The sequence below is a fragment of the Euprymna scolopes genome, chromosome 11 (genome assembly GCF_053919585.1).
Source record: "Euprymna scolopes isolate OS-2025 chromosome 11, ASM5391958v1, whole genome shotgun sequence".
Taxonomy (NCBI): domain Eukaryota; kingdom Metazoa; phylum Mollusca; class Cephalopoda; order Sepiida; family Sepiolidae; genus Euprymna; species Euprymna scolopes.
In genome coordinates this window covers 1,368,335-1,395,000 of record NC_136492.1, presented here as the reverse complement: position 1 = coordinate 1,395,000, position 26,666 = coordinate 1,368,335, and the positions used below count along the sequence as shown (strand labels likewise).

Below are 26,666 nucleotides of genomic sequence, written 5' to 3'. Positions count from 1 at the left end.
AAATAGACAATATATTAATTATGTCAGTTAAATAAATAGACAATATATTAATTATGTCAGTAAAATAAATAGACAATGTATTAATTGTGTCAGTTAAATAAATAGACAATATATTAATTATGTCAGTTAAATAAATAGACAATATATTAATTATGTCAGTTAAATAAATAGACAATGTACTAATTATGTCAGTTAAATAAATAGACAATATATTAATTATGTCAGTTAAATAAATAGACAATGTATAAATTATGTCAGTTAAATAAATAGACAATATATTAATTATGTCAGTTAAATAAATAGACAATATATTAATTATGTCAGTTAAATAGATAGACAATATATTAATTATGTCAGTTAAATAAATAGACAATATATTAATTATGTCAGTTAAATAAATAGACAATGTATAAATTATGTCAGTTAAATAAATAGACAATGTATTAATTATGTCAGTTAAATAAATAGACAATATATTAAATATGTCAGTTAAATAAATAGACAATATATTAATTATGTAAGTTAAATAAATAGACAATGTATAAATTATGTCAGTTAAATAAATAGACAATGTATTAATTATGTCAGTTAAATACATAGACAATATATTAATTATGTAAGTTAAATAAATAGACAATATATTAATTATGTCAGTAAAATAAATAGACAATATATTAATTATGTAAGTTAAATAAATAGACAATGTATTAATCATGTCAGTTAAATAAATAGACAATATATTAATTATGTCAGTTAAATAAATAGACAATATATTAATTATGTCATTTAAATAAACAGACAATATATTAATTATGTCAGTTAAATAAATAGACAATATATTTACTATGTCAGTTAAATAAATAGACAATATATAAATTATGTCAGTTAAATAAATAGACAATATATTAATTATGTCAGTTAAATAAATAGACAATGTATTAATTATGTAAGTTAAATAAATAGACAATATATTAATTATGTCAGTTAAATAAATAGACAATGTATAAATTATGTCAGTTAAATAAATAGACAATATATTAATTATGTCAGTTAAATAAATAGACAATGTATAAATTATGTCAGTTAAATAAATAGACAATATATTAATTATGTCAGTTAAATAAATGGACAATATATTAATTATGTCAGTTAAATAAATAGACAATATATTAATTATGTCATTTAAATAAACAGACAATATATTAATTATGTCAGTTAAATAAATAGACAATATATTAATTATGTCAGTTAAATAAATAGACAATATATTAATTATGTAAATTAAATAAATAGACAATATATTAATTATGTCAGTTAAATAAATAGACAATATATTAATTATGTCAGTAAAATAAATAGACAATATATTAATTATGTCATTTAAATAAATAGACAATATATTAATTATGTCAGTTAAATAAATAGACAATATATTAACTATGTCAGTTAAATAAATAGACAATATATTAATTATGTCAGTTAAATAAATAGACAATATATAAATTATGTCAGTTAAATAAATAGACAATATATTAATTATGTCAGTTAAATAAATAGACAATATATTAATTATGTCATTTAAATAAACAGACAATATATTAATTATGTCAGTTAAATAAATAGACAATATATTAATTATGTCAGTTAAATAAATAGACAATATATTAATTATGTCAGTTAAATAAATAGACAATATATTAATTATGTCATTTAAATAAACAGACAATATATTAATTATGTCAGTTAAATAAATAGACAATATATTAATTATGTCAGTTAAATAAATAGACAATATATTAATTATGTCAGTTAAATAAATAGACAATATATTAATTATGTCATTTAAATAAATAGACAATATATTAATTATGTCAGTTAAATAAATAGACAATATATTAATTATGTCAGTTAAATAAATAGACAATATATTAATTATGTCAGTTAAATAAATAGACAATATATTAATTATGTCATTTAAATAAACAGACAATATATTAATTATGTCAGTTAAATAAATAGACAATATATTAATTATGTCAGTTAAATTAATAGACAATATATTAACTATGTAAGTTAAATAAATATACAATATATTAATTATGTAAGTTTAATAAATAGACAATATATTAACTATGTAAGTTAAATAAATAGACAATATATTAATTATGTCAGTTAAATAAATAGACAATATATTAATTATGTCAGTTAAATAAATAGACAATATATTAATTATGTCAGTTAAATAAATAGACAATATATTAATTATGTCAGTTAAATAAATAGACAATGTATAAATTATGTCAGTTAAATAAATAGACAATATATTAATTATGTCAGTTTAATAAATAGACAATATATTAATTATGTCAGTTAAATAAATAGACAATATATTAATCATGTAAGTTAAATAAATAGACAATATATTAATTATGTCAGTTAAATAAATAGACAATATATTAATTATGTCAGTTAAATAAATAGACAATGTATAAATTATGTCAGTTAAATAAATAGACAATATATTAATTATGTCAGTTAAATAAATAGACAATATATTAATTATGTCAGTTAAATAAATAGACAATATATTAATTATGTCATTTAAATAAACAGACAATATATTAATTATGTCAGTTAAATAAATAGACAATATATTAATTATGTAAGTTAAATAAATAGACAATATATTAATTATGTAAGTTAAATAAATAGACAATGTACAAATTATGTCAGTTAAATAAATAGACAATGTATTAATTATGTCAGTTAAATAAATAGGCGATATATTAATTATGTCAGTTTAATAAATAGACAATATATTAATTATGTAAGTTAAATAAATAGACAATATATTAATTATGTCAGTTAAATAAATAGACAATATATTAATTATGTCAGTTTAATAAATAGACAATATAATAATTATGCCAGTTAAATAAATAGACGATATATTAATTATGTCATTTAAATAAATAGACAATATATTAATTATGTCAGTTAAATAAATAGACAATATATTAATTATGTCAGTTAAATAAATAGGCAATATATTAATTATGTAAGTTAAATAAATAGACAATATATTAATTATGTCAGTTAAATAAATAGACAATATATTAATTATGTCAGTAAAATAAATAGACAATATATTAATTATGTCAGTTAAATAAATAGACAATATATTAATTATGTCAGTTAAATTAATAGACAATATATTAACTATGTCAGTTAAATAAATAGACAATATATTAATTATGTCAGTTAAATAAATAGACAATATATTAATTATGTCAGTTAAATAAATAGACAATATATTAATTATGTCAGTTAAATAAATAGACAATATATTAACTATGTAAGTTAAATAAATATACAATATATTAATTATGTAAGTTTAATAAATAGACAATATATTACCTATGTAAGTTAAATAAATAGACAATATATTAATTATGTCAGTTAAATAAATAGACAATATATTAATTATGTCAGTTAAATAAATAGACAATGTATAAATTATGTCAGTTAAATAAATAGACAATATATTAATTATGTCAGTTAAATAAACAGACAATATATTAATTATGTCAGTTAAATAAATAGACAATATATTAATTATGTCAGTTAAATAAATAGACAATATATTAATTATGTCAGTTAAATAAATAGACAATATATTAATCATGTAAGTTAAATAAATAGACAATATATTAATTATGTCAGTTAAATAAATAGACAATATATTAATTATGTCAGTTAAATAAATAGACAATATATTAATTATGTAAGTTAAATAAATAGACAATATATAAATTATGTCAGTTAAATAAATAGACAATATATTAATTATGTCAGTTAAATAAATAGACAATATATTAATTATGTCAGTTAAATAAATAGACAATATATTAATTATGTAAGTTAAATAAATAGACAATATATTAATTATGTCAGTTAAATAAATAGACAATATATTAATTATGTCATTTAAATAAACAGACAATATATTAATTATGTAAGTTAAATAAATAGACAATGTATAAATTATGTCAGTTAAATAAATAGACAATGTATTAATTATGTCAGTTAAATAAATAGGCGATATATTAATTATGTCAGTTAAATAAATATACAATATATTAATTATGTCAGTTAAATAAATAGACAACATATTAATTATGTAAGTTAAATAAATAGACAATATATTAATTATGTCAGTTAAATAAATAGACAATATATTAATTATGTCATTTAAATAAACAGACAATATATTAATTATGTCAGTTAAATAAATAGACAATATATTAATTATGTCAGTTAAATAAATAGACAATATATTAATTATGTCAGTTAAATAAATAGACAATATATTAATTATGTCAGTTAAATAAATAGACAATGTATTAATTATGTAAGTTAAATAAACAGACAATATATTAACTATGTCAGTTAAATAAAAAGACAATATATTAATTATGTCAGTTAAATAAATAGACAATGTATGAATTATATCATTTAAATAAATAGACAATATATTAATTATGTCAGTTAAATAAACAGACAATATATTAATTATGTCAGTTAAATAAATAGACAATATATTAATTATGTCAGTTAAATAAATAGACAATATATTAATTATGTCAGTTAAATAAATAGACAATATATTAATTTTGTCATTTAAATAAATAGACAATATTTTAATTATGTCATTTAAATAAAGAGACAATATATTAATTATGTCAGTTAAATAAATAGAGTATATTAATTATGTCAGTTAAATAAATAGACAATGTATAAATTATGTCAGTTAAATAAATAGACAATATATTAATTATGTCAGTTAAATAAATAGACAATATATTAATTATGTCAGTTTAATAAATAGACAATATATTAATTATGTCAGTTAAATAAATAGACAATATATTAATTATGTCAGTTAAATAAATAGACAATATATTAATTATGTCAGTTAAATACATAGACAATATATTAATTATGTCAGTTAAATAAATAGACAATATATTAATTATGTCATTTAAATAAACAGACAATATATTAATTATGTCATTTAAATAAATAGACAATATATTAATTATGTCAGTTAAATAAATAGACAATATATAAACTATGTAAGTTAAATAAATAGACAATATATTAACTATGTAAGTTAAATAAATAGACAATATATTAATTATGTAAGTTTAATAAATAGACAATATATTAATTATGTAAGTTAAATAAATAAACAATATATTAATTATGTCAGTAAATAAATAGACAATATATTAATTATGTCAGTTAAATAAATAGACAATATATTAATTATGTCAGTTAAATAAACAGACAATATATTAATTATGTCAGTTAAATAAATAGACAATATATTAAATATGTCAGTTAAATAAACAGACAATATATTAATTATGTCAGTTAAATAAACAGACAATATATTTAATATGTCAGTTAAATAAACAGACAATATATTAATTATGTCAGTTAAATAAATAGACAATATATTAATTATGTCAGTTAAATAAACAGACAATATATTAATTATGTCAGTTAAATAAATAGACAATATATTTATTATGTCAGTTTAATAAATAGACAATATATTAAATATGTCATTTAAATAAATAGACAATATATTAAATATGTCAGTTAAATAAACAGACAATATATTAATTATGTCAGTTAAATAAATAGACAATATATTAATTATGTCAGTTAAATAAATAGACAATATATTAATTATGTCAGTTAAATAAATAGACAATATATTAACTATGTAAGTAAAATAAATAGACAATATATTAATTATGTCAGTTAAATAAATAGACAATATATTAATTATGTCAGTTAAATAAATAGACAATATATAAATTATGTCAGTTAAAAAAATAGACAATATATTAATTATGTAAGTTAAATAAATAGACAATATATAAATTATGTCATTTAAATAAATAGACAATATATTAATTATGTCAGTTAAATAAATAGACAATATATTAATTATGTCAGTAAACTAAATAGAAAATATATTAATTATGTAAGTTAAATAAATAGACAATATATTAATTATGTCAGTTAAATAAATGGACAATATATTAATTATGTAAGTTAAATAAATAGACAATGTATAAATTATGTCAGTTAAATAAATAGGCAATGTATTAATTATGAAAGTTAAATAAATAGACAATATATTAATTATGTAAGTTAAATAAATAGACAATATATTAATTATGTAAGTTAAATAAATAGTCAATATATTAATTATGTCAGTTAAATAAATAGACAGTATATTAATTATGTCAGTTAAATAAATAGACAATATATTAATTATGTAAGTTACATAAATAGACAATATATTACTTATGTCAGTTAAATAAATAGACAATATATTAATTATGTCAGTTAAATAAACAGACAATATATTAATTATGTAAGTTAAATAAATAGACAATATGCTAATTATGTCAGTTAAATAAATAGACAATATGCTAATTATGTCAGTTAAATAAATAGACAATATATTAATTATGTAAGTTAAAAAAATAGACAATATATTAATTATTTCAGTTAAATAAATAGACAATATATTAATTATGTAAGTTAAATAAATGGACAATGTATAAATTATGTCAGTTAAATAAATAGACAATGTATTAATTATGTAAGTTTAATAAATAGACAATATATTAATTATGTAAGTTAAATAAATAGACAATATATTAATTATGTAAGTTACATAAATAGACAATATATTAATTATGTCAGTTTAATTAATAGACAATATATTAATTATGTAAGTTTAATAAATAGACAATATATTAATTATGTCAGTTAAATAAATAGACAATATATTAATTATGTCAGTTAAATAAATAGACAATATATATCTTATGTCAGTTAAATAAATAGATAATATATTAATTATGGGATTTATATAAACAGACAATATATTAATTATGTAAGTTAAATAAATAGACAATATGCTAATTATGTCAGTAAGATAAATAGACAATATGCTAATTATGTCAGTTAAATAAATAGACAATATGCTAATTATGTAAGTTAAATAAATAGACAATATGCTAATTATGTCAGTTAAATAAATAGACAATGTATAAATTATGTCAGTTAAATAAATAGACAATATATTAATTATGTCAGTTAAATAAATAGACAATATATTAATTATGTCAGTTAAATAAATAGACAATATATTAATTATGTAAGTTAAATAAATAGACGATGTATTAATTATGTCAGTTAAATAAATAGACAATATATTAATTATGTCAGTTAAATAAATAGACAATATATTAATTATGTCAGTTAAATAAATAGACAATATATTAATTATGTCAGTTAAATAAATAGACAATATATTAATTATGTCAGTTAAATAAATAGACAATATATTAATTATGTCAGTTAAATAAATAGACAATATATTAATTATGTCAGTTAAATAAATAGACAATATATTAATTATGTCAGTTAAATAAATAGACAATATATTAATTATGTAAGTTAAATAAATAGACAATATATTAATTATGTCAGTTAAATAAACAGACAATATATTGATTATGTAAGTTAAATAAATAGACAATATATTAATTATGTAATTTAAATAAACAGAAATGTGCTAATTATGTCAGTTAAATAAACAGACAATATATTAATTATGTCAGTTAAATAAATAGACAATAAGCTAATTATGTCAGTTAAATAAATAGACAATATATTAATTATGTCAGTTAAATAAATAGACAATATATTAATTATGTCAGTTAAATAAATAGACAATATATTAATTATGTCAGTTAAATACATAGACAATATATTAATTATGTCAGTTAAATAAATAGACAATATATTAATTATGTCATTTAAATAAACAGACAATATATTAATTATGTCATTTAAATAAATAGACAATATATTAATTATGTCAGTTAAATAAATAGACAATATATTAACTATGTAAGTTAAATAAATAGACAATATATTAACTATGTAAGTTAAATAAATAGACAATATATTAATTATGTAAGTTAAATAAATAGACAATATATTAATTATGTAAGTTAAATAAATAGACAATATATTAATTATGTCAGTAAATAAATAGACAATATATTAATTATGTCAGTTAAATAAATAGACAATATATTAATTATGTCAGTTCAATAAACAGACAATATATTAATTATGTCAGTTAAATAAATAGACAATATATTAAATATGTCAGTTAAATAAACAGACAATATATTAATTATGTCAGTTAAATAAACAGACAATATATTAAATATGTCAGTTAAATAAACAGACAATATATTAATTATGTCAGTTTAATAAATAGACAATATATTAATTATGTCAGTTAAATAAACAGACAATATATTAATTATGTCAGTTAAATAAATAGACAATATATTAATTATGTCAGTTAAATAAACAGACAATATATTAATTATGTCAGTTAAATAAATAGACAATATATTAATTATGTCAGTTAAATAAACAGACAATATATTAAATATGTCATTTAAATAAATAGACAATATATTAAATATGTCAGTTAAATAAACAGACAATATATTAATTATGTCAGTAAAATAAATAGACAATATATTAATTATGTCAGGTAAATAAATAGACAATATATTAATTATGTAAGTTACATAAATAGACAATATATTAACTATGTAAGTAAAATAAATAGACAATATATTAATTATGTCAGTTAAATAAATAGACAATATATTAATTATGTCAGTTAAATAAATAGACAATATATTAATTACGTCAGTAAAAAAAATAGACAATATATTAATTATGTAAGTTAAATAAATAGACAATATATTAATTATGTCATTTAAATAAATAGACAATATATTAATTATGTAAGTTAAATAAATAGACAATATATTAATTATGTCAGTTAACTAAATAGACAATATATTAATTATGTAAGTTAAATAAATAGACAATATATTAATTATGTCAGTTAAATAAATAGACAATATATTAATTATGTCAGTTAAATAAATAGGCAATGTATTAATTATGAAAGTTAAATAAATAGACAATATATTAATTATGTAAGTTAAATAAATAGACAATATATTAATTATGTAAGTTAAATAAATAGACAATATATTAATTATGTCAGTTAAATTAAAAGACAAAATATTAATCATGTCAGTTAAATAAATAGACAATATATTAATTATGTCAGTTAAATAAATAGACAATATATTAATTATGTAAGCTACATAAATAGACAATATATTACTTATGTCAGTTAAATAAATAGACAATATATTAATAATGGGGTTTAAATAAACAGACAATATATTAATTATGTAAGTTAAATAAATAGACTATATGCTAATTATGTCAGTTAAATAAATAGAAATATGCTAATTATGTCAGTTAAATAAATAGACAATATATTAATTATGTAAGTTAAATAAATAGACAATATATTAATTATTTCAGTTAAATTAATAGACAATATATTAATTATGTAAGTTACATAAATAGACAATATATAAATTATGTCAGTTTAATTAATAGACAATATATTAATTATGTCAGTTAAATAAATAGACAATATATTAATTATGTCAGTTAAATAAATAGACAATATATTAATTATGTAAGTTAAATAAATAGACAATATATATCTTATGTCAGTTAAATAAATAGATAATATATTAATTATGGGATTTAAATAAACAGACAATATATTAATTATGTAAGTTAAATAAATAGACAATATGCTAATTATGTCAGTAAAATAAATAGACAATATGCTAATTATGTCAGTTAAATAAATAGACAATATATTAATTATGTCAGTTAAATAAATAGACAATATATTAACTATGTCAGTTAAATAAATAGACAATTTATAAATCATGTCAGTTAAATAAATTGACAATATATTAATTATGTAAGTTAAATAAATAGACAATATATTAATTATGTCAGTAAAATAAATAGACAATATATTACTTATGTAAGTTAAATAAATAGACAATATATTACTTATGTCAGTTAAATAAATAGACAATGTATTAATTATGTCAGTTAAATGAATAGACAATATATTAATTATGGGATTTAAATAAACAGACAATATATTAATTATGTAAGTTAAATAAATAGACAATATATTAATTATGTCAGTTAAATAAATAGACAATATATTAATTATGTCAGTTAAATAAATAGACAATATGCTAATTATGTCAGTTAAATAAACAGACAATATATTAATTATGTCAGTTAAATTAATAGACAATATATTAATTATGTAATTTAAATAAACAGACAATATGCTTATTATGTCAGTTAAATAAACAGACAATATATTAATTATGTAAGTTAAATAAATAGACAATATGCTAATTATGTCAGTTAAATAAATAGACAATATATTAATTATGTCAGTTAAATAAATAGACAATATAATAATTATGTAATTTAAATAAACAGACACTATGCTAATTATGTCAGTTAAATAAATAGACAATATATTAATTATGTCAGTTAAATAAATAGACAATATAATAATTATGTAATTTAAATAAACAGACAATATGCTAATTATGTCAGTTAAATACATAGACAATATATTAATTATGTCAGTTAAATTAATAGACAATATATTAATTATGTAATTTAAATAAACAGACAATATGCCTATTATGTCAGTTAAATAAACAGACAATATATTAATTATGTAAGTTAAATAAATAGACAATATGCTAATTATGTCAGTTAAATAAATAGACAATATGCTAATTATGTCAGTTAAATAAATAGACAATATATTAATTATGTCTGTTAAATAAATAGACAATATATTAATTATGTCAGTTAAATAAATAGACAATATATTAATTATGTCAGTTAAATAAATAGACAATATATTAATTATGTCAGTTAAATAAATAGACAATATATTAATTATGTCAGTTAAATAAATAGACAATATATTAATTATGTCAGTTAAATAAATAGACAATGTATTAATTATGTAAGTTAAATGAATAGACAATGTATTAATTATGTCAGTTAAATAAATAGACAATATATTAATTATGTCAGTTAAATAAATAGACAATATATTAATTATGTCAGTTAAATAAATAGACAATATATTAACTATGTCAGTTAAATAAATAGACCATATATTAATTATGTCAGTTAAATAAATAGACAATATATTAATTATGTCAGTTTAATAAATAGACAATATATTAATTATGTCAGTTTAATAAATAGACAATATATTATTTATGTCAGTTAAATAAATAGACAATATATTAATTATGTCAGTTAAAAAAATAGACAATATATTAATTATGTCAGTTTAATAAATAAACAATATATTATTTATGTCAGTTAAATAAATAGACAATATATTAATTATGTCAGTTAAATAAATAGACAATATATTAATTATGTCATTTTAATAAATAGACAATATATTATTTATGCCAGTTAAATAAATAGACAATATATTAATTATGTCAGTTAAATAAATAGACAATATATTAATTATGTCAGTTTAATAAATAGACAATATATTATTTATGTCAGTTAAATAAATAGACAATATATTAATTATGTCAGTTAAATAAATAGACAATATATAAATTATGTCAGTTAAATAAATAGACAATATATTAATTATGTCAGTTAAATAAATAGACAATATATTAATTATGTCAGTTTAATAAATAGACTATATATTATTTATGTCAGTTAAATAAATAGACAATATATAAATTATGTCAGTTAAATAAATAGACAATATATTAATTATGTCAGTTAAATAAATAGACAATATATTAATTATGTCAGTTAAATAAATAGACAATATATAAATTATGTCAGTTAAATAAATAGACAATATATTAATTGTGTAAGTTAAATAAATTGACAATATATAAATTATGTCGGTTAAATAAATAGACAATATATTAATTATGTCAGTTAAATAAATAGACAATATATTAATTATGTCAGTTAAATAAATAGACAATATATAAATAATGTCAGTTAAATAAATAGACAATATATTAATTATGTCAGTTAAATAAATAGACAATATATTAATTATGTCAGTTAAATAAATAGACAATATATAAATTATGTCAGTTAAATAAATAGACAATATATTAATTATGTCAGTTAAATAAATAGACAATATATTGATTATGTCAGTTAAATAAATAGACAATATATAAATTATGTCAGTTAAATAAATAGACAATATATTAATTGTGTAAGTTAAATAAATTGACACTATATAAATTATGTCAGTTAAATAAATAGACAATATATTAATTATGTCAGTTAAATAAATAGACAATATATAAATTATGTCAGTTAAATAAATAGACAATATATTAATTATGTCAGTTAAATAAATAAACAATATATTAATTATGTCAGTTTAATAAATAGACAATATATTATTTATGTCAGTTAAATAAATAGACAATATATTAATTATGTCAGTTAAATAAATAGACAATATATTAATTATGTCAGTTAAATAAATAGACAATATATAAATTATGTCAGTTAAATAAATAGACAATATATTAATTATGTCAGTTAAATAAATAGACAATATATTAATTATGTCAGTTAAATAAATAGACAATATATAAATTATGTCAGTTAAATAAATAGACAATATATTAATTATGTCAGTTAAATAAATAGACAATATATTAATTATGTCAGTTAAATAAATAGACAATATATAAATTATGTCAGTTAAATAAATAGACAATATATTAATTGTGTAAGTTAAATAAATTGACAATATATTAATTATGTCAGTTAAATAAATAGACAATATATAAATTATGTCAGTTAAATAAATAGACAATATATTAATTATGTCAGTTAAATAAATAGACAATATATTAATTATGTCAGTTAAATAAATAGACAATATATTAATTATGTCAGTTGAATAAATAGACAATATATTATTTATGTCAGTTAAATAAATAGACAATATATTAATTATGTCAGTTAAATAAATAGACAATATATTAATTATGTCAGTTAAATAAATAGACAATATATTAATTGTGTAAGTTAAATAAATAGACAATATATTAATTGTGTAAGTTAAATAAATAGACAATATATTAATTATGTCAGTTAAATAAATAGACAATATATAAATTATGTCAGTTAAATAAATAGACAATATATTAATTATGTCAGTTAAATAAATAGACAATATATTAATTATGTCAGTTAAATAAATAGACAATATATTAATTATGTCAGTTTAATAAATAGACAATATATTATTTATGTCAGTTAAATAAATAGACAATATATTAATTATGTCAGTTAAATAAATAGACAATATATTAATTATGTCAGTTAAATAAATAGACAATATATAAATTATGTCAGTTAAATAAATAGACAATATATTAATTATGTCAGTTAAATAAATAGACAATATATTAATTATGTCAGTTAAATAAATAGACAATATATAAATTATGTCAGTTAAATAAATAGACAATATATTAATTGTGTAAGTTAAATAAATTGACAATATATAAATTATGTCAGTTAAATAAATAGACAATATATTAATTATGTTAGTTAAATAAATAGACAATATATTAATTATGTCAGTTAAATAAATAGACAATATATTAATTATGTCAGTTAAATAAATAGACAATATATAAATTATGTCAGTTAAATAAATAGACAATATATTAATTATGTCAGTTAAATAAATAGACAATATATTAATTATGTCAGTTAAATAAATAGACAATATATTAATTATGTCAGTTAAATAAATAGACAATATATTAATTATGTCAGTTAAATAAATAGACAATATATTAATTATGTCAGTTAAATAAATAGACAATATATTAATTATGTAAGTTAAATAAATAGACAATGTATTAATTATGTCAGTTAAATAAATAGACAATATATTAATTTTGTCAGTTAAATAAATAGACAATATACTAATTATGTCATTTAAATAAATAGACAATGTATTAATTATGTAAGTTAAATGAATAGACAATGTATTAATTATGTCAGTTAAATAAATAGACAATATATTAATTATGTCAGTTAAATAAATAGACAATATATTAATTATGTCAGTTAAATAAATAGACAATATATTAACTATGTCAGTTAAATAAATAGACCATATATTAATTATGTCAGTTAAATAAATAGACAATATATTAATTATGTCAGTTTAATAAATAGACAATATATTAATTATGTCAGTTTAATAAATGGACAATATATTATTTATGTCAGTTAAAAAAATAGACAATATATTAATTATGTCAGTTACAAAAAATAGACAATATATTAATTATGTCAGTTTAATAAATAGACAATATATTAATTATGTCAGTTAAATAAATAGACAATATATTAATTATGTCAGTTAAATAAATAGACAATATATTAATTATGTCATTTTAATAAATAGACAATATATTATTTATGTCAGTTAAATAAATAGACAATATATTAATTATGTCAGTTAAATAAATAGACAATATATTAATTATGTCATTTTAATAAATAGACAATATATTATTTATGCCAGTTAAATAAATAGACAATATATTAATTATGTCAGTTAAATAAATAGACAATATATTAATTATGTCAGTTTAATAAATAGACAATATATTATTTATGTCAGTTATTAAATAGACAATATATTAATTATGTCAGTTAAATAAATAGACAATATATAAATTATGTCAGTTAAATAAATAGACAATATATTAATTATGTCAGTTAAATAAATAGACAATATATTAATTATGTCAGTTTAATAAATAGACAATATATTATTTATGTCAGTTAAATAAATAGACAATATATAAATTATGTCAGTTAAATAAATAGACAATATATTAATTATGTCAGTTAAATAAATAGACAGTATATTAATTATGTCAGTTAAATAAATAGACAATATATTAATTATGTCAGTTAAATAAATAGACAATATATTAATTGTGTAAGTTAAATAAATTGACAATATATAAATTATGTCGGTTAAATAAATAGACAATATATTAATTATGTCAGTTAAATAAATAGACAATATATTAATTATGTCAGTTAAATAAATAGACAATATATTAATTATGTCAGTTAAATAAATAGACAATATATAAATTATGTCAGTTAAATAAATAGACAATATATAAATTATGTCAGTTAAATAAATAGACAATATATTAATTATGTCAGTTAAATAAATAGACAATATATTAATTATGTCAGTTAAATAAATAGACAATATATAAATTATGTCAGTTAAATAAATAGACAATAAATTAATTATGTCAGTTAAATAAATAGACAATATATTAATTATGTCAGTTAAATAAATAGACAATATATTAATTATGTCAGTTAAATAAATAGACAATATATTAATTGTGTAAGTTAAATAAATTGGCAATATATAAATTATGTCAGTTAAATAAATAGACAATATATTAATTATGTCAGTTAAATAAATAGACAATATATTAATTATGTCAGTTAAATAAATAGACAATATATTAATTATGTCAGTTAATTAAATAAACAATATATTAATTATGTCAGTTTAATAAATAGACAATATATTATTTATGTCAGTTAAATAAATAGACAATATATTAATTATGTCAGTTAAATAAATAGACAATATATTAATTATGTCAGTTAAATAAATAGACAATATATAAATTATGTCAGTTAAATAAATAGACAATATATTAATTATGTCAGTTAAATAAATAGACAATATATTAATTATGTCAGTTAAATAAATAGACAATATATAAATTATGTCAGTTAAATAAATAGACAATATATTAATTATGTCAGTTAAATAAATAGACAATATATTAATTATGTCAGTTAAATAAATAGACAATATATAAATTATGTCAGTTAAATAAATAGACAATATATTAATTGTGTAAGTTAAATAAATTGACAATATATAAATTATGTCAGTTAAATAAATAGACAATATATAAATTATGTCAGTTAAATAAATAGACAATATATTAATTATGTCAGTTAAATAAATAGACAATATATTAATTATGTCAGTTAAATAAATAGACAATATATTAATTATGTCAGTTAAATAAATAGACAATATATTAATTATGTCAGTTAAATAAATAGACAATATATTAATTATGTCAGTTTAATAAATAGACAATATATTATTTATGTCAGTTAAATAAATAGACAATATATTAATTATGTCAGTTAAATAAATAGACAATATATTAATTATGTCAGTTAAATAAATAGACAATATATAAATTATGTCAGTTAAATAAATAGACAATATATTAATTATGTCAGTTAAATAAATAGACAATATATTAATTATGTCAGTTAAATAAATAGACAATATATTAATTATGTCAGTTTAATAAATAGACAATATATTAATTATGTCAGTTAAATAAATAGACAATATATTAATTATGTCAGTTAAATAAATAGACAATATATTAATTATGTCAGTTAAATAAATAGACAATATATAAATTATGTCAGTTAAATAAATAGACAATATATTAATTATGTCAGTTAAATAAATAGACAATATATTAATTATGTCAGTTAAATAAATAGACAATATATAAATTATGTCAGTTAAACAAATAGACAATATATTAATTGTGTAAGTTAAATAAATTGACAATATATAAATTATGTCAGTTAAATAAATAGACAATATATTAATTATGTTAGTTAAATAAATAGACAATATATTAATTATGTCAGTTAAATAAATAGACAATATATTAATTATGTCAGTTAAATAAATAGACAATATATAAATTATGTCAGTTAAATAAATAGACAATATATTAATTATGTCAGTTAAATAAATAGACAATATATTAATTATGTCAGTTAAATAAATAGACAATATATTAATTATGTCAGTTAAATAAATAGACAATATATTAATTATGTCAGTTAAATAAATAGACAATATATTAATTATGTCAGTTAAATAAATAGACAATATATTAATTATGTAAGTTAAATAAATAGACAATGTATTAATTATGTCAGTTAAATAAATAGACAATATATTAATTTTGTCAGTTAAATAAATAGACAATATACTAATTATGTCATTTAAATAAATAGACAATGTATTAATTATGTAAGTTAAATGAATAGACAATGTATTAATTATGTCAGTTAAATAAATAGACAATATATTAATTATGTCAGTTAAATAAATAGACAATATATTAATTATGTCAGTTAAATAAATAGACAATATATTAACTATGTCAGTTAAATAAATAGACCATATATTAATTATGTCAGTTAAATAAATAGACAATATATTAATTATGTTAGTTAAATAAATAGACAATATATTAATTATGTCAGTTAAATAAATAGACAATATATTAATTATGTCAGTTAAATAAATAGACAATATATAAATTATGTCAGTTAAATAAATAGACAATATATTAATTATGTCAGTTAAATAAATAGACAATATATTAATTATGTCAGTTAAATAAATAGACAATATATTAATTATGTCAGTAAATAAATAGACAATATATTAATTATGTCAGTTAAATAAATAGACAATATATTATGTCATTTAAATAAATAGACAATATATTAATTATGTAAGTTAAATAAATAGACAATGTATTAATTATGTCAGTTAAATAAATAGACAATATATTACTTTTGTCAGTTAAATAAATAGACAATATACTAATTATGTCATTTAAATAAATAGACAATGTATTAATTATGTAAGTTAAATGAATAGACAATTTATTAATTATGTCAGTTAAATAAATAGACAATATATTAATTATGTCAGTTAAATAAATAGACAATATATTAATTATGTCAGTTAAATAAATAGACAATATATTAACTATGTCAGTTAAATAAATAGACCATATATTAATTATGTCAGTTAAATAAATAGACAATATATTAATTATGTCAGTTTAATAAATAGACAATATATTAATTATGTCAGTTTAATAAATGGACAATATATTATTTATGTCAGTTAAAAAAATAGACAATATATTAATTATGTCAGTTACAAAAAATAGACAATATATTAATTATGTCAGTTTAATAAATAGACAATATATTAATTATGTCAGTTAAATAAATAGACAATATATTAATTATGTCAGTTAAATAAATAGACAATATATTAATTATGTCATTTTAATAAATAGACAATATATTATTTATGTCAGTTAAATAAATAGACAATATATTAATTATGTCAGTTAAATAAATAGACAATATATTAATTATGTCATTTTAATAAATAGACAATATATTATGTATGCCAGTTAAATAAATAGACAATATATTAATTATGTCAGTTAAATAAATAGACAATATATTAATTATGTCAGTTTAATAAATAGACAATATATTATTTATGTCAGTTATTTAATAGACAATATATTAATTATGTCAGTTAAATAAATAGACAATATATAAATTATGTCAGTTAAATAAATAGACAATATATTAATTATGTCAGTTAAATAAATAGACAATATATTAATTATGTCAGTTTAATAAATAGACAATATATTATTTATGTCAGTTAAATAAATAGACAATATATAAATTATGTCAGTTAAATAAATAGACAATATATTAATTATGTCAGTTAAATAAATAGACAATATATTAATTATGTCAGTTAAATAAATAGACAATATATTAATTATGTCAGTTAAATAAATAGACAATATATTAATTGTGTAAGTTAAATAAATTGACAATATATAAATTATGTCGGTTAAATAAATAGACAATATATTAATTATGTCAGTTAAATAAATAGACAATATATTAATTATGTCAGTTAAATAAATAGACAATATATTAATTATGTCAGTTAAATAAATAGACAATATATAAATTATGTCAGTTAAATAAATAGACAATATATTAATTATGTCAGTTAAATAAATAGACAATATATTAATTATGTCAGTTAAATAAATAGACAATATATAAATTATGTCAGTTAAATAAATAGACAATATATTAATTATGTCAGTTAAATAAATAGACAATATATTAATTATGTCAGTTAAATAAATAGACAATATATAAATTATGTCAGTTAAATAAATAGACAATATATTAATTATGTCAGTTAAATAAATAGACAATATATAAATTATGTCAGTTAAATAAATAGACAATATATTAATTATGTCAGTTAAATAAATAGACAATATATTAATTATGTCAGTTAAATAAATAGACAATATATAAATTATGTCAGTTAAATAAATAGACAATATATTAATTGTGTAAGTTAAATAAATTGACAATATATAAATTATGTCAGTTAAATAAATAGACAATATATAAATTATGTCAGTTAAATAAATAGACAATATATTAATTATGTCAGTTAAATAAATAGACAATATATTAATTATGTCAGTTAAATAAATAGACAATATATTAATTATGTCAGTTTAATAAATAGACAATATATTATTTATGTCAGTTAAATAAATAGACAATATATTAATTATGTCAGTTAAATAAATAGACAATATATTAATTATGTCAGTTAAATAAATAGACAATATATAAATTATGTCAGTTAAATAAATAGACAATATATTAATTATGTCAGTTAAATAAATAGACAATATATTAATTATGTCAGTTTAATAAATAGACAATATATAAATTATGTCAGTTAAATAAATAGACAATATATTAATTGTGTAAGTTAAATAAATTGACAATATATAAATTATGTCAGTTAAATAAATAGACAATATATTAATTATGTAAGTTAAATAAATAGACAATATATTAATTATGTCAGTAAAATAAATAGACAATATATTACTTATGTAAGTTAAATAAATAGACAATATATAAATTATGTCAGTTAAATAAATAGACAATTTATAAATTATGTCAGTTAAATAAATAGACAATATATTAATTATGTCAGTTAAATAAATAGACAATATATTAATTATGTCGGTTAAATAATTAGACAATATATTAATTATGTCAGTTAAATAAATAGACAATATATTAATTATGTAAGTTAAATAAATAGACAATGTATAAATTATGTCAGTTTAATAAATAGACAATATATTAATTATGTCAGTTAAATAAATAGACAATATATTAATTATGTAAGTTAAATAAATAGACAATATATTAATTATGTCAGTTAAATAAATAGACAATATATTAATTATGTCAGTTAAATAAATAGACAATATATTAATTATGTAAGTTAAATAAATAGACAATATATTAATTATGTCAGTTAAATAAATAGACAATATATTAATTATGTCAGTTAAATAAATAGACAATATATTAATTATGTAAGTTAAATAAATAGACAATATATTAATTATGTCAGTTAAATAAATAGACAATATATTAATTATGTCAGTTAAATAAATAGACAATATATTAATTATGTCAGTTAAATAAATAGACAATATATTAATTATGTCAGTTAAATAAATAGACAATATATTAATTATGTCATTTAAATAAATAGACAATATATTAATTATGTAAGTTTAATAAATAGACAATATATTAATTATGTCAGTTAAATAAATAGACAATATATTAATTATGTCAGTTAAATAAATAGACAATATATTAATTATGTCAGTTTAATAAATAGACAATATATTAATTATGTCAGTTAAATAAATAGACAATATATTAATTATGTCAGTTAAATAAATAGACAATATATTAATTATGTCAGTTAAATAAATAGACAATATATTATTTATGTCAGTTAAATAAATAGACAATATATTAACTATGTCACTTAAATAAACAGACAATATATTAATTATGTCAGTTAAATAAATAGACAATATATTAATTATGTCAGTTAAATAAATAGACAATATATTAATTATGTCAGTGAAATAAAAAGACAATATATTAATTATGTCAGTTAAATAAACAGACAATATATTAATTATGTCCGTTAAATAAATAGACAATGCATAAATTATGTCAGTTAAATAAATAGACAATACAAGTTAGAAATAAGGATAAAAAATTAGGTTATAAATTAAATAATTCGATTTAGGAATTTAAATTTTTAAATTTAATTGTTCAATATTTACCCTATTGGTTAATCATTTTTTCCATTAATTATTATTATTAATATTATTAAAATTAATATTGTTATTAAATTTATTATTATTAAAATTATCATTATTAAAATTATCATAATTATTAAAATTAATATACTTATTAAATTTATTATTATTAAAATTATCATTATTAAAATTATCATAATTATTAAAATTATATACTTATTACATTTATTATTATTAAAATTATCATTATTAAAATTATCATAATTATTAAAATTATTTTTTATCGTTGTTATTGTAGTTGTTTCTAATTAAAACAATTTTGGTATTCGACAACATTTTCTATTTTTTTTTTTTTCAGAATTCAGCCAAGTTGATGAAGTGTGCAGTGAGAACTTCTTGTAGATATTCGAAATTGATTTCTAACAACTGCGGTAAGTGTTTTTATTAGGTACGTACAAAATATATTGCTGATTTTTTTTAATTTATAAATATTTTGATCCCTCTCATCACTTAAATTCTACGAAATTCAGAAAATCAATTTTACGAAAACTTTTAGTATTTATTAACTAACCATCAAAGAATATAATAAATACATTAATTTTTAAATGTCATTTTATATGATAACAAATTTCTTTAAAAAAAAATTCATATGCAATACTATATTATTTTCATTGTACGCATAAATATTTAAACATTAGCGTTAGAATTTTTTTATAATCTTGAAAATATAATAAACATGGAAACTGGGTCATAAAGAAAAATAATTTAAACATGAAATTATTTCTACTAACGAATAATTTGGAGAAGTCCGGGTAGACAATATCATAAAATGAACAAACAGGATTTGCATGGTTTCTATTTAATAATTAATAAATAATTGTTTTGGCGATCTGGGTACTTTGCAACAGTTATATTTCAAGAAAAACATTGATAAACTGATTTCATTAACATTTTCAGAATATTACTGAATTTAGAATTTTTTAATCGAGAATGTTAAATGTCTATTTTTAAAAGTTAAATTTAAATATCAATCTTTATAAAAAAGACTAGCGGGGAGTACCCGGCGTTGCCCGGGTGCTTGTAGGTGTGTGTGTTGGAGTGGTGGTGATAAAAACAACCTTATTTTAAAAAGAAAAAACGTTGGCCGAGCGTTTGGAGGTGTAAAAGAAAAAAAAGTTTTAGAAGGAAAGTAGGCTTGAACCCCGAACCTTGTACGTGAAGGTGGAAACGAAATGGAAAACAAACCTTGGGACCTAACCATCTCGGCCACTAATTTAACGTTTATAAAATAAAATTAACAGATGTGAGAAACTTAAGTCGCGTGATGTTTGACCTTGAAACATGACGCGTCTGCAAGCCAGTTTTCGCTTGTTTTATACTGAAAAGCAACAGAAACACGCGGCGATCGAAATATCTGGACAATATAGCGCATGAAAGTCGGGCAAATTAAATACACACGCGATCCTCGTTCTTAAGTCGTAGATATTATCATTTATACGTGATATGAAAAGTTTTAAGAAGAAGCGAGCCGAACGTGAAGGCTGACGAAAAAAGCCTTTTGCAGACATACACTAAAAGCAAACATACATACATACATTTTTGCTTTTATATATATAGATGATGTTAATTGTATAATTTGAACAAATAAATATTCGAATTAAATAAGCGCTTACATTTTATCACAATAAACTGAAAGTAGCCAAATTCATGAATATTTTTATAATCTTCAAAAATACAAGAATTGAGGTATAATATTTGAATTTCTCTTGAAATTTTATTGACTTTTTGACATTTTGGGCTTCCATAGAAACTCTGCGTGTCGCTTTTTCCATTCTCTGATTGTGGGAAGGCCAATTTCTCTCACTAATTAGTTGGTTATACAGGGTGACCCCCCCCCAAAAAAAGCAGGGGACATTCAATTGTTTTTCTGAGCATTTTACAGTCAACGGAGAAAAAAAAAAGGCCAAAGACCCTCCTGTTTTGATGTGATGTTTTGAATATAATAAACTAGTTATGACCAAAGTTTCATTTCATTCGGACAAAACACTAAGAAACGGGACCTAATTAGAGTTGGGGCCCGTTTTTTTTTTGGGGGGGGTCACGCTGTCATAAAGCATTTGTTAGTAAAAAATAAAGTGTCCTTTAATTTAATGTCTTTCGTAATTATCTTTGAATTGGTTCGGGAAAAAATAACTATCTTTCAAGGGATTTTTTTTTACAATTAATTAACTTTACATTCAAATTTAACTGAATTTTCGAGTTTTTGTCACCGCCATGAAAACATTTTTCATTATAATTTTTTCTCGTGTAAAAAGACATTTTTTAAATAGTAACTTATATCGTTAATTTTTAAAACACAATAAAATTAAATTCTTATAAAATAAAATAATTATGATTATCTGGTTTTCTTTACCATGGGCCCTTTTAAGTTTTCACCATTAAATAGCACATTTTTTAAATTTTTCAATAACTACTTATCAAACCCCGAGGATAAGAGTTATTGAATGTAAAGAGGCGGTGTAGTAATCAATTATGATGTACATTAGGTAGAATTTGATTGTTTATGAGGACGACTTAACAGGAACATTAGATTTAAGGCTACCATGTTGTATCCAACTGGAAAGCATACCAGCAGAACAGTGTTCCAAAGGCGGGCAAGCAAGAAGCTTTGTTCGTGGAATCTGCGTTTACATTTAAGCGCAAATTGAGATTGAGAAAAATCATATATAGTGGTTGCAAATAGTCGAGTGTTTTTGTGAAAGTTTGGCAAGGAGGGATTATAGATTGAAGTTCAGACGAGCACTAGGTGTATCAGAATTTTTGTAGGAATTTTTGACACCCCTAACACGAAACTGTGAATAAAATATAAAAAAACTCGTAATTTCTCCTTTAAAAGTGGGTTGTTTATTTTCTTTATCGATTATACTTCCAAAATAAACTATTAAAGTTGTTTTAAAAGTAATAGAAATATTTTTTTTATTTTTCAAAAAACAGTAATGAACTTTACGAACTCAATATTTTTCAATTTTTAAACTTTAAAAATCTATCAAAATTTTTCTATTGTTTCTATTTTTACGATATTTTCAGGGTCAATGTGAAATTTTATGCTCTTTCCAATAAACCGAATATAACATTTTAGACAAACTTTTTTTTAATTCACTCCCCCCCCATTTTCAAGTGTCTATTAAAAAGTAAATAATTAATTTACTCACCAAAGTGTTATATATCACAAATTGAAGAGAAAAGGTCAATAAATAATATATTCAAATTTAAAACAAAAAAGTAGTGTTTTTTAGAAATTTATCTGTAAAGTCCGAAATTTAAAATCTTTTTGAAAAAAAACACGCTGTTTGTTCGTTTTTTGTGTTTTTTAATGAAACCTTGGTCCTTGCTCCTTTAATTGAAAAAAATTAGGGCTTGAATTACATTTTTCTAGTAGTTATAAGCTTGGAAAGACAGGGGGGTCGAATAATTCACGCCTCCCATTTTGAAATGTCTATTAAAAAGTAAATAATTAATTTACTCACCAAAGTGTTATATATCACAAATTGAAGAGAAAAGGTCAATAAATAATATATTCAAATTTAAAACAAAAAAGTAGTGTTTTTTTAGAAATTTACCCGTAAAGTCCGAAGTTTAAAACCTTTTTTTAAAAAAAAAAAAACACGTTGTTTGTTTGTTTTGTTTTTTTAATAAAACCTTGGTCCTTGCTCCTTTACTTGAAAAAAATTAGGGCTTGAATTACATTGGAGTTATAAGCTTGGAAAGACGGGGTGGAATTATTCACTATTTTTCACGAAATTTCTGACACACCTAGACGACGAGCAGTTGCCATGAAAATAGAGATAGGGCAGAATACACCTATCTATTATAAAATTGTATTTGAGATTTAAGATCATTAGATAATATGCACGATTGTTGTTGTGGAAGTCTATAAAATGATACGACACGCAATCAGTTGACGTTTTCTGTATTGAATTTTATTCATTTTCAACGATCTATAGCTAAAAACAGTTACGTTTAAAATTAGAAGTAATAAAATTTATTTAAGCTATTATGGGTATCCCCCTGTATGTTATTATTATTCCCCTTTAAGCTATCACATTAAACCTAATAAATAGTAATTATTTAAAAAGTGAAATAAATAATAATCAAAAAAGATTCTTACGCCACAACCGAGAATCGAAACCAAAATATTTAGTTTACGATTTAATTTTTGCTTTGACTTTATTGCCTAAGCTATGAAGACATGTTTGCTGTGAGGCTAAAGATTAAATCAGGAACCAATAGATATTAAGTTACGCATGCGTATTCGTAATGCCGTCGTTCGACCTTCATGTGGCAAATACCATTTTTTTAATATTTTCAGTTTTGCACCGTTTTTCCTCGGCTACAATCCAAATATAAAGTTTTACATGGGTTCAAATACCCTATATATTAGGTTTTTTGTCTGTAGACCAAAAACTGACAGAGGAGTTTGGTAGGCAAAACTTTGGGAATATATATATATATATATATATATATATATATATATATATATACGCATACATAAGTATATATAAAACGAGGTTTGAGTTAACTATAAAGTTTTACGCTAATATTACGCAAGTATAAATAATGTACAATATCAGCATGAATATAATTACACGTAATAGTTAACTAAAGATGATAATGCCCTAATAAAATCGAATAAACTATTAGGTAATAAATTAAAAGGATTGTTTAAAAGAATATGCAAATTAGCTAGACCTTGTGAAGATGTGTGCAATTCTACGACCTATATATATATATATATATATATATATATATATACATATATGTATATATATATATACATATATGTATATATATATATATATATACATATATATATATATATATATATATATATATATATATATATATATATATATATATATATACAGGGTGGCCGAAAAGTCCCAGGACACTCTATTTTTAATATTTTAATGCTGTTAAATATCATTGATTTTAATATTCTAATGTTGTTAAAACAATTTATTTCATTTATTTTTTCAGGTTATGACTGACATCAGTGTATTTACTGTTTGTTTCATTAATAAATACTGTGTTTTATTAAAAATACATGTGTAGTGTCCTGCGACTTTTCGGCCACCCTGTATATATATATATATAAAAGTGCTATTTTCGTTTTTAATAAACAGAAGAGTTTTTAATATGAATATCAATACACAAAAATTAAATTCATATGAGTAATGGAAATGTATAAAAAAGAATACGAAAAGTATAAAAGCTTATAACTTTTTCTTTATTCGTTTTCAATTGGTGACGTGCAGGAATACAAAATGATATTGTGAAAAAAATTAAAAAACTATTTTTATAAGTAAATATTTTCGACCGATCCTTCAGTTTTCATCGGTGTAGTGAAACTAT

The 26,666-nt window shown here is 17.9% G+C and overlaps 1 protein-coding gene across 1 annotated transcript in view; it reads left to right on the top strand.

The window, feature by feature from the left end:
* Positions 1-26,666, top strand: part of LOC145288257 (uncharacterized) — a 298,307-nt gene that overhangs the window by 257,773 nt on the left and 13,868 nt on the right. Inside the window, exon 3 of the mRNA XM_080136295.1 lies at positions 21,613-21,685. Coding sequence (XP_079992421.1) covers positions 21,613-21,685 — 73 coding nt within the window. The remainder of the gene's footprint in view (positions 1-21,612; positions 21,686-26,666) is intronic.